Consider the following 12,368-nt stretch of genomic DNA (forward strand, 5'->3'; position numbering starts at 1 on the left):
CAACCCCAATTTGTGTAATCTCTCCTCGTAACTTAACCCTTGAAGTCCAGGTATCATTCTAGTAAACCTACGCTGCACTCCCTCCAAGGCCAATACGTCCTTCCGAAGGTGCGGTGCCCAGAACTGCTCACAGTACTCCAGGTGCGGTCTAACCAGGGTTTTGTATAGCTGCAGCATAACTTCTGCCCCCTTGTGCTCCAGTCCTCTCGATATAAAGGCCAGCATTCCATTTGCCGCCTTGATTATTTTCTGCACCTGTTCATGACACTTCAATGATCTATGTACCTGAACCCCTAAGTCCCTTTGGACATCCACTGTTTTTAACTTTTTACCATTTAGAAAGCACCCTGTTCTATCCTTTTTTGATCCAAAGTGGATGACCTCACATTTGTCTACATTGAATTCCATTTGCCACAGTTTTGCCCATTCACCTAATCTATCAATATCGCTTTGTAATTTTGTGTTTTCATCTACACTGCTTACAATGCCACCAATCTTTGTGTCATCGGCAAACTTAGATATGAGACTTTCTATGCCTTCATCTAAGTCGTTAATAAATATTGTGAATAATTGAGGCCCCAAGACAGATCCCTGCGGGACTCCACTAGTCACATCCTGCCAATGTGAGTACCTACCCATTAGCCCCACTCTGTGTCGCCTTTCGCTCAGCCAATTTCCTAACCAAGTCCGTACTTTTCCCTCGATTCCATGGGCTTCCAAACTTAGTTAACAGTCTCTTATGTGGGACCTTATCAAATGCCTTCTGGAAGTCCATATAAATAACATCCATTGACATTCCCCTGTCCACTACTTTAGTTACCTCTTCAAAAAATTCAATCAGGTTTGTCAGGCACGACCTACCTTTCACAAATCCATGCTGGCTCTCCCTGATTAACTGAACACTTCGAGAATTTTCAGTCACCTTATCCTTAATTATAGACTCCAGCAATTTCCCCACAACAGATGTTAGGCTAACTGGTCTATAATTCCCCGGTTTCCCTCTCTCTCCTTTCTTAAAAAGCGGAGTGACTTGTGCAATTTTCCAATCTAGAGGGACAGTTCCTGAATCTAGAGAACTTTGAAAGATTATAGTTAGGGCATCTGCAATCTGCTCACCTACTTCCTTTATACCCTGGGATGGAAACCATCTGGTCCTGGGAATTTGTCACTCTTTCGTGCTATTATTTTCTTCATTACTGTTGCTTTACTTATGTTAATTTTATTGAGTCCCTGTCCCCGATTCAATATTAGTTTCCCCCTGTTTCAATCAAATGTATTGTGTTTATTTTCTCCCCATCTTGTTTCTCAGATCATGTGCCACTTTCTTGTTAAGCAAAGAAAAAGCCTGTGCTATCTCATTTCACTGCACTTTGAGAATGTCTTCCAAAATGCAAGTTGGAATTACTGCGCTTTTCCTCACATTTCACGTTCAGAACCATTTTCTTTGAAGCAACAGTAAGTTGGGCACTAGTTGGCAATGATACTGGTAATAGAAGCTGACAACATCCCCCAGTGGTTCAGCTGGTAAATGCACTGTCCAGTGTGGAACCGGGCCAGATGGACTAGGAAGGTCCCATGTTTGATCTCTTAGTCTCTGCTAGGTTAGTTTTTCTCAGCAATACGGCTGTTTCAATTGCCTCTAACATCCCAGGACTAGGAAGGGCAAAAAATCGGGACATGGCTCAGGCTCCTGAATATTGACCAATGCCCCATACTGGAAAGTGCACATGTGGACATGGGGCGAGAACAGTGCACTGGTTACTAGAGCCTAGAAATTGCTGTTGATGCACTATTCATGGACAAATAGTGGGTTACTAAAACTTTCTGGAAGAATTTACTCCTGTTGATTTACCCACAATATTGATGTTTTTAATCTGTTGGCAATAATGTGGGAATTATCTTCCATAGTGAAAAAGAAGCGAAACTACATCCCCTAAATCAGAGGTTTCCAAACTAGGGGCGCGATGAGGGGGACACGAGGAGAACTGGCTTCCTAAATTAACAAGTACCAGAGCCACTGAGACAGTCTCGTATAGCCAGAGGAGGTGATCTACGCATGTTTGAATCCCTGCTGATTCTTAGAAACAGACGTGGGGCCTAACAGAGCTGCCTGTCGACTCGGAGTAAAGAATCAAAAAAGTTTGTTTTTGAAGAGCACTTATATGAGTGAAACTTCTGTGTATAATGCTGATTCCCCTCCCCCTCTACCCCACCACATTAATACACAATTTTACTTGATAGGATGGCAGATACCTGCATACGTGGCATTCAACTCACTGTCGGCTGCACTCAAATATAAAAGAGCGCGACCTGCAGGGAGCCAACAGCAGCAGAGACCCAGGAAAAAGCAGGTCTGTAAAGCTGCTGTATGGTTAAAGGCTGCTGTTCCTGTAAAGTAATTGTAGAGGAGATAATCCCACATACCAGAAGCAAAATCCAACACTGAAAGCATGATTGAGGGGGAGAGCAGCACAGGGCAGTCTCTACTCTCAGACAAGAAGAATGCTGAGTCATCTCGAAGCACCCATGTGTCTGGCTTGATTCATTAATCACTGTACTGTCACATGCTGAAACTGAGCACCCCTCAGCCCAAACCACTGAGCGTGGCTTCCCACCATTTTCATAGAATAGTTACAGCACAGAAGGAGGCCATTCGGCCCATCAAGCCCAAGCCGGCTCTTTGTAAGAACAATCCAGTTAGTCCCATTCCCCCGCTCTTTCCCCGTAGCCCTGCAATTTTTTTCCCTTCAAGTATTTATCCAATTATTTTTTGAAAGCCACTATTGAATCTGCTTCTACCACTCTTTCAGGCAGCACATTCCAGATCATAGCTACTCACTGCATAAATAAGTTTTTCCTTATGTAGCCTTTGGTTCTTTTGCCAATCACCTTAAGTCTGTCTCCTCTGGTTCTCGACCCTTCTGCCAATGAGAACAGTTTCTCTTTATTTACTTTATCTAAACCCTTTCCACCATCTACAAGGCACAAGTCAGGAGTGTGATGGAATACTCTCCACTTGCCTGGATGAGTGCAGCTCCAACAACACTCAAGAAGCTCAACACCATCCAGGACAAAGGAGCCCGCTTGATTGGCACCCCATCCACCACCCTAAACATTTACTCCATTCACCACCGGCGCACTGTGTACCATCTACCGGATGCACTGCAGCAACTCGCCAAAGCTTCTTCGATTGCACCTCCCAAACCTATGACCTCTACCACCTAGAAGGACAAAGGCAGCAGGCACATGGGAACACCACCATCCCGACTTGGAAATATATCGGCGTTCCTTCATCGTCACTGGGTCAAAATCCTGGAACTCCCTACCTAACAACACTGTGGGAGAACCTTCACCACATGGACTGCAGCGGTTCAAAAAGGCGGCTCACCACCACCTTCTCAAGGGCAATTAGGGATGGGCAATAAATGATGGCCTTGCCAGCGAAGCCCACATCCCACGAACAAATTTTTTTAAAAAATCATAGGCAGTGGATCGACAATTTTTCAATATGCGTGGCTGGTGGGCGAGGTTCCCTGCTGATAGCAGGGCTGATTCTCCCAATTTGTGCTATGTCCCCATTGAGAAAATAAAATCCTTTTCGGTCACAGAGTGCAGCATTGTGTACTGGGGCCTAAACTGCAAATTGTGTGCGGAGGAACATAGGAACAGGAGTAGGCCATTCAGCCCCTCAAGCCCGTTCCGCCATTCAATTAGATCTTGGCTGATCTGTATCTTAACTCCATTTACCCGTCGTGGTTCCACATTCCATAATACCCTTACCTGATGAAAATCTATCAATCTTAGTTTTAAAATTTTCTATTGACCTAACCTCAACAGCTTTTTGAGGGAGAAAGTTCCAGATTTCCACTACCCATTGTGTGAAGTAGTGCTTCCTGACATCACCCACGCAATTCAAGATGGACTTTTTTTTAAAAAGAACATTGACCGGAACAAAAAGATCGTTAATGTCTAAGATCGTGTCTTCAGTTAAGATAAAATAGTTTCTGAAAGAACTTTTATACAAGTTAATGAAAAAGCTGTGAGACTTATTACTTTATTCACAATCTGGAGGGCAGTCAGGTCTAGGTGACCTCAGGTGCTATAAAAGGTAATGCTGAATTTGTAACTGTTTTCTTTCTAAGAACATTTTGTGAACCACTACCATAAAATATTCTGTTACTATTCATTTCAATATGGTTTATTTGTACGATCTTTATCTTAAGCTTTTCACTTCCCTTGCCGAACTATGGAACATTGCTAATCAAACAATAAATTTGCTCTGTGAATATGTCAGTGAGAGGTGTGCAGACTTCATAAAATAAGGTCACAATGCCTTTTTGCCAGAAGGTACTTTCTGCACTTACCAGCGGGAACAGAGTTGTTCCATTTTAACTGCTTCCCTGCCAATTGGGGAAGAGTTAAAATCCCCCATTATGAGTGCAGAACTAAAGGACACAGATTTAATATCAACACACCTCAAGCAAGTTGAGAGAATTTTTTTAAAATGCAATACAATGATGGATTCTCAGCAACGGCAGTTGTAGCTATGTTGATTAAATGTACAAAGGAAATGATTAAATATCTTGTTGGCAATGGGTTTGCAGACTGTAGGGTTAGGCATAAACTCAGATGATCAAATACCCCATGGGACGCATGGACTTAGAAATTGGATCGCGCCCAAATAAAGGCGTGATCCGGGTGCAGCGGATGCTCCACACTCCTAAACAGGCCAGCGGCAAGACCACGTTAAATTAGTCCAACGGCCTCATTTGCTTATTACCGACAAGCTGCAGCAGCCAGTCGCTGCCCCAGAGGCAACTTGGGCGGGTAAGTAACCTGCTTGTTTTTAACTGCCCACCTACCTAGTTTATACCAGGCAGATAGGGTTAAAAATTGACCCCAGGGCTTTTCTGATTTTTATGGCCTAGTAACAAACCAAATGAGGTGAAATTCTCCACTGAGCACTAGCGAAGTCCATCACCCGCACTTCAATAGAACTGTATCAGACTTCCAGATTCTAGTATGCAAAAGCAGTGTGAAATGAGAAGAACAATTAGGAACGTTGGTTCTTAACCATAAAACATTTTATGAATCAAGCCACATAACCGAATCATGCCTACAGTGCTCAGCAATCATATAGCCAAACTCCACACATTAAGTGACATGCCATGAATTAATTTACTTTTCACACATTTTGTTACCTTGTCCTTTCTTAGGCTTTTTATGGTGTTCCCAAACTTTTGAATATTTTCATTTATTGCCACATTCTGGGTGAGTCCGACCGAGTGCCTCCTGTGACGCTGTTTTAATAACTCCCTCTCTAACCACTCCGGATGCTCGTTTTGTTCCACCTGTGAAAACCAGCCAATGGAGGTGGGCCTGTGTCTGGTTCCTGGAATGGTCGTTTTTGCACGTGCTTGTGAAGAACTAATCCTGGACGTTCCAGTCTTGGCGGTAACAGGTCTGATGTTATGGAAAATGCTGAAACACAATGAAAACTCATTAAGTGAGCAGTGACATCCTTTTGATTTGTAGTTTTATTGCAAGGCCTTTATTGCAATGAGGTTGGAGTACAAGAGTAAGGAGGTCTTGCTGCAATTGTACAGGGCTTTGGAGAGACCTCACCTGGAGTACTGTATACAGTTTTGGTTTCCTTACCTAAGGAAAGATATACTTGCCTTAGAGGTGGTGCAACAAAGGTTCACTAGATTGATTCCTGGAATGAGGGGGTTGTCCTATGAGGAGAGATTGAATAGAATGGGCCTGTGCTCTCTGGAGTTTAGAAGAATGAGAGGAGATCTCATTGAAACACATAAAATTCTGAGAAGGCTAGACAGGGTATAAGCTGAGAGGCTGTTTCCTCTGGCTGGAGAGTCTAGAACTAGAGGGCATAGTCTCAGGATAAGGTGTCAGCCATTTAGGACTGAGATGAGGAGAAATTTCTTCACTCAGAGGGTTGTGAATCTTTGGAATTCTCTACCCCAGAGGGCTCTGGATACTCAGTCGTCGATTATATTCAAGGCTGAGATCGATAGATTTTTGCACTCTATGGAATCAAGGGATATGGGGATCGGGCAGGAAAGTGGAGTTGAGGTCGAAGATCAGCCATGATCTTGTTGAATGGTGGAGCAGGCTCAAGGGGCCGTATGGCCTACTCCTGCTCCTATTTTTAATGTTCTTATGTTTGCTTCACAGTAAGCATCTGGAATGTTTTATTGATACAAGACTAGAAATTGCTTCTGTTATGCTATTGAGGGGTTAACTGAGCATTACTTTAGGCTTCTGAGAGCTACTGGCTAACAGTTTCCTGGGGCCGTGCTTAAGTGTGCACCTTAATGCCCACACAATGGGATATCAAGAAGTGGCAGAAGCATCACGCCTGATAATCAGGTATGAAATGGAATCACAGCCATTTAAGCAGCTGCTTTCCTGAGAAATATGCTGAAGAATGTAGCTGGGGAGACCAGGACAGCTGTTTAATGAGAAATATTGCTGGAGTGCAGCGTTACAAAAGGAAGTCAGGTTTGTTGAGCAGGTTCTGGAAACCCTACTGGAAAAAGAGTCAGGAGAAGGAGGGACTGATAGCTACTGCCCTCCCCTCCCATCACCCAAGTGTTGGGTGCAGCCAAAACGAGAAGAGGCACCAGGAAGGATGAATGCAGTGAGCGCACCCACAGAGGCTGGAAAGACATCAGGAAAAAAAAGTCGGGCCTCAAAAAATCTACCAAGAATACCGTTCTAAGTGACATGCATCTGCCAAGGACGCATGCACTAAAGTCCTCTCTGCTAGCAATTAATCCTCAAATGCTGGAAGATGTAAAGCAGTAAGAATTACCAGTGATGCTTTAATATAATCAGAGCAAGGAGTTTTTTTTTGAATGGACATTCAGAATGTACGATGCAGTTAATAACTAAAAAGTACAAATGGCGACCTGTATGCAGAGCAACCATTCTTAAAGAACATTATGTAAGGAATATACATCCTCAGTTTGTAGCATGCAGTACACCTCTGAAGTTGAGCGACTGTACGACTTTGTCACTCCGGTCGGTTTTTTCAACTCTTGTGCTATTCTCCTGCATGCAGGCCTTTAATCACCACGAGCATCCCCATACCTAGGAATGTTTGTGGGTGATTAAAATTGGCCTGCAATTATGCTGTTGACTCTTTTTGAAGGGGCTACCCTTGAAATCATTGGTCATGACAGCCTCGAGGGAGCAGGGGACTGTGAAGCCAAGGCTTCTCCTCGACTCAGAGCTATTATCACAATGTTTATGTCATGCAATGTTCTCCTATTGAGTGGCTGTAACACAGGAACAGCACCACATAGTCTCATTTAATGACACTAGTGGTTAAAGCTAGTTATTTGAGTCAGCATTTTTTTAACATTTTGTTCTCTTTGGCTTACTGAGGAATGGAAGAACAAAATGCTGACAGAGGCAGTGTCCCAGTACAAGTCTGTGTTGGGCTCCTGCACTGTACACATATCCCGGAGAATGTAGAAAGTGCGGTTGAGGGTGGCACAATTTCAGTTACTGTGCATAGGTTGATGGTTGTTAAATGCCAGGCTCCTTCGGGCTGGAGGTCCAGCAATGGCACCTGCCTCAGCTATAGTGCCTGAAGGTTCAGGCCTCATAGTGCCTGCTTACAATGTAGTTTGCTGTCTGATCAGGATTGTCTGTGAGTCACTTATATCTGTGCAAAATAAAAGAAAGAAACTTGCACTTATGTAACACTTCTCACATTCCCAGGACACCCCAAACCACTTCACAGCCACTATTGTGTTGTAGACAAATGTGGCACGCAGCAAGGTTCCACAAATGAGGTAAATGACGAGTTAATTTATTTTTGATGGTATTTTTAGAGAAAGGAATATTGATCCTGATACTAGGAGAACTGTCTGCTCTTCTTCAAATTGTGCCATATGGGGCATGATTTTGACCCCGAGCCGGGAAGGGAGCGGGGGATCAAATTGCGGACGGGAAACCCAGAAGTACGGGTTTCTCGGACATCCATACGATTTTGACATAAGGATGTCTTTTTTTTGTCTGTTTGCTGTCCGATTTACCGGCCTGATTGACAGGCTGGTCTCAATCGGACGGGAGAGCAGCCAGGGAGAGGACATGTTCAGGTAAATCTTTGTTTGTGGATGGGGGGGGAAGGGGGCATGGGGTTCACAGAGCGGGGGAGTCAGTCATGGGGGGGGGGGGGGAAGGGATCGGGGGTCAGTCACAGCGGGTATCGGAAGGGAGCAGGGGGTTCAAAGCGGGGTCCGCGATCGTTGGTGGGAGGGCAAAATCGGGGGTCATCGCAGGGGTCCGCAATTGTTGGGGGGTCGGAGATCGGGATGGGAAGGTCCGCGATCGTTGGGGGTGGTTGCTGCAGGTAGGCTTGTTGGGCCTGGGGGAAGCCTCCGGGCCCACAACCTGTGCCAGAAAGGTATTTACCTTTTATTTTTGGGCCTTCTCGCCTCATTTCACCTGGCGTAAAAGAGAAGGCCCAGGAATCCTGGCCTCCAGGGATTGAAATTGGAAACTCTGGAAAAATGGAGGCCCACAGCCTCCTTGAAAGGTTTTAATCACCAACCCGCCTCTTAGGAGCGGGTTGGTCGCCAGCCCCTCGTTCCGCCCTGGTGAAAACCCGGAAGTGGGCGGGTTGGAGGCAGGTCCGAAATGGTTGCGATTTTGAATGCCCTCAACCCACCCATTTTTCCCTTTTAAGATCATGCCCATGATCTTTTATGTCCATTTGAACAGGCAGACATCTCTTGGTTCAACATCTCTTGGTTCAACATCTCATCCAAAATACGATACCTCCAACAACGCATCCATCTCTCTGTCCTACATTGAAGTGTCAGCCTAGATTATGTACTCAAGTCTGTGGGTGAGGCTTGAACCCACAATTTTCTGACTCAGAGGAAAGAATGCTGCCAATAAAACTAAACTAACACCTGGTAGAATATACTGCAAGATCTGGGGAATATTTGGAGGTGCCCATTACCTACACCTGAGCAGTCACGGTTTACCACGGAGCATGCAGCAACTCCAGTGGTATCTGCAGCAAGGCCCCCAGTAATTCAAGCCATGGACACAGTGGGAACATCTCTCATGGATGCATACACTGCTGCTACAGAGATTTTGGATGAAATCAGAAATGTTCTTAGCCAGTTTCAACAGGCTGGGAGATTGAGGAGACTACCTTGAGGCAGGGATTCACAGACCCCATAACTGCCAAAAGTTCTCAGACTGATCAGTGGACGTGCTGAGCCCAGGAGCAGTGGCACGTCTGAAGTAATCAGGGATCAGGCATAGGGCTCTCATGTGCAAGTGACGGTAGACATGCTAGAAAACAGGCACAACCAGGCAACCACTACAGTAACAGATATGATTCAAATGCAGGGTCTTCACAATGCGCACTACAAAGAAGCCTACGTCCACCAGAATAACTCTGTAGCCAGCCACCATACTTACTCCTTTCACAAGAGAACCACAGAAAAAGTAATGATTAGGCAACACATCTAAAAAAAAGCACAAGTACAAAGGAGAAGTACCGTGACAAACCATGTTAACAACACTGAATGGATGAATGAAATAAATGCAGTTGGTTTGAACATTGCGCCAAGCAGTTACCTATCACTGGGCTAGAACAAAGCAGAAACCCAGCAAAAGATGGGGACAGATAATATTCAAGGAACTGGACATAGAAGCGTGGTGTGGCCACCATTACTTTGCAAATGTGGATTGCTGGCAGATGTAGCAGCTATTTTGAACACAGCAAGAGTCCACAAAACAGCAAATTATCAACTCTGGTTAAGGGATGAACTTTAACAAAGACACCAGGAGAACTTATTTCTTTTCAAACAGTGACAGGGGATCTTTTACATCCACCTGAACAGACAGAGTCTTGGTTTAACATCTCATTTGAAATGTGTCACCTCTGACAATACAACTCTCCCTCAGTACTGAACTGAAGTGTCAGCCTTGATTATTTACACAAGCACTGGAGTAGATGTCCTGGAGTGGGGTTATGAGCCCACAACCTTCTGACTCAGAGGCAAGGGCACTATCACTGAGCCGACACTGCCACAGGTACTCACAGAACATCAGGGATTAGACAGATGGGCATGAACTCACTGCCTATGCTACCAGGGATAAGATTTAAAACAAGACCCTATTTCCAGTGATAATTTCCCAAATGAAAGGGAATATTCATCTAGAGACTGACTGCAGGACAAGGGAAATCTTTCACTCTGTACGTGTGGATGGCAGGGAAATATTTGGCGACTGGGCCACAGAAAAATGCTTTGTTCATGGTGGACATTCAACTACCCTTAAACAAGTATCTCCACTTTACTTAAGGGGTCAAGCACATCTAAAACTTGAATAGATAGGAATAGGAAGAAATTTGCATTTTTCCAATTTAATCCAAAAATAGCTAATTGTGACATCTTTGGATTCATGCATCAGATTCTACATTGATCCCTAGCTCCTGCAGTTAACTGAAGGGAAATTGGCGAGAACGGCTGTTTGAATATGTTTGAGAAAAGCACAGTGCACAGCCTTAGCATCCTTGGAGCTCCAATGGATTGTTTTCATTAAATGATGTTAAACATTATGGACTATTTTTTTGAAGGGCACACGATGCAGTTTTTGAAACAGTACCCAACGACATGGGCCTGTCCTGATTGATCAGACAGAACAACTTTAGATTCGGTTATAACCACCACTTCCACGTTCATGCGGAAAAACAGTTCTGGGTGTACATCAATACAAAACGGCAGTACAACTGAGAGAACTAAACTAGGGCATGAAAGCCGTGAGTTGTGAGACCCTCTCATACTTGTTTTGAGTTCACAAAGAGTGCGACATAACTCCAGCCTTTGTTTACTGGAAATGACCCAAGAGTTCATCGCTGGTCAAGTGAACCCATTGCTCGAAGGTTAAAGTATGCAAGAGGAAGTAGGCTCGAAGTTGAACCTCTGGTGTCCTGACAACAGCAAATAGCATCTACACAACACTGGATAAGCCGGTGGCTGACTTTCCAAATTCCCAAATCAATAAATGATCATGTCGATTCAGAAAAGCACCCGTAGCCCGGGGACTTTACAACCTTTACTGCAACTATCGTCTTCTATTGCTATAAACATTTTAATAATGCAAAAGGCAATGTCATTGTGCATGTTTATTGGTAAAGTACCTGGATATGGTGTAAGTTTCTAACTTCCCTGCGGCAGAACTTGGCCGCACTTTCTTTCCCAGTGGCATGGCTGCCTTTTTCTGATCTCTCAGCTATTTCTCGGCAATGGAACCATATGCTCAATGAAGACAGGTTTTAATCCCCTTGTTCCAACGGAGCCATTGCCGCCTCCTCGCTCAGCCGCTTCTCACTAGTGAGCGGTACGTAACCTGACACTGCTCTCACCTGTCGGTGCACAGGGCCAAGGAACTCTTAAAGCTGTACTCCCCTTCCCCAGAGCACTGCAGAATGTTGCAGTCCAGTGAAAATTACATTTAATAATTGCATATTAAAGATTTGGAATCTCTGGATAAGCAGGGCACTTTGTTTGGGATAAAGCACTGACCAATTTCATTTACAATTACGTTATTTATTTCGTCGCCATGAAAAAGATATTATACCAACTGGTATGAACTGGCCTCAACCACTCCGCCAGCTATTCTTCAACGTATCTAGTTTGTGTCTTTACCTCAACGCAAATGTAAAAACACAACTGAATTTTATGCTGCTGATAAGTTGCTGCCCCCTCGTGGATTCATTTGTCTGAAACGCCAATCATAAAGGACTAGTAACATGGTCCCAAAATTCCTGGAGCTGGAGGGGGTGTAAAACGCATTTCTGCCCAGGGCAGGGCCCAAATATGGACTGGTTCCCTGCTCTGCCAAGATTGCACCTCATATTAGACCTACCAAATGCCCCAAACTTTCACTAATCGGAGTGGCTGCGGTGGAAGCCGAAAAGTTTTTTTAAAAATGTTTTACCTTTTGCTCACGTACAACTTCAACAACACGTTCTCTGAATTTTAAGTCAAGCCTCTTGCTGTACATACCAAAATTTTATTTGCTTTCTTGTGTACCTGCGAACATTGAACCTTCCTGAGAAGAGCAAATTTCTTCCTCACCTGCTCCCAGGATCTGGTGATAAGTAAGACAGCCTCCATTCTTTCTGTTATCTCCATCCAGGCTGCTCTTCAGAAAGTGATGCGCCTCAGCTCCAAAAAAATTATATTTCTCTTCAGAAGCAGAGGAGCAAAAGGATTTAGGTGCCCATGTACACAAGTCACTAAAAACTAGTACACAGGTACAAAAGGTAATCATAAAGGCTAATGTTGGCTTGAGTGGAAGAAGCAGATTCA

General features: G+C 44.3%; 1 protein-coding gene across 3 annotated transcripts in view; it reads right to left on the bottom strand.

Annotated features, from left to right (window-relative positions):
• The window catches only part of wdr95 (WD40 repeat domain 95), a 119,541-nt gene extending 108,115 nt beyond the window's left edge, over positions 1-11,426 (bottom strand). For all 3 annotated transcript variants that reach the window (XM_067985976.1, XM_067985975.1, XM_067985973.1), the window contains exons 1-2: positions 11,195-11,426; positions 5,202-5,481 (exon numbers count right to left, since the gene is read on the bottom strand). In XM_067985976.1, the coding sequence (XP_067842077.1) occupies positions 5,202-5,481; positions 11,195-11,262 (348 nt within the window). In that variant the 5' untranslated portion in view covers positions 11,263-11,426. The remainder of the gene's footprint in view (positions 1-5,201; positions 5,482-11,194) is intronic.
• Positions 11,427-12,368: the final 942 nt, after the last annotated feature.

Source organism: Heptranchias perlo, chromosome 6 (assembly GCF_035084215.1).
Source record: "Heptranchias perlo isolate sHepPer1 chromosome 6, sHepPer1.hap1, whole genome shotgun sequence".
Classification (NCBI taxonomy): domain Eukaryota; kingdom Metazoa; phylum Chordata; class Chondrichthyes; order Hexanchiformes; family Hexanchidae; genus Heptranchias; species Heptranchias perlo.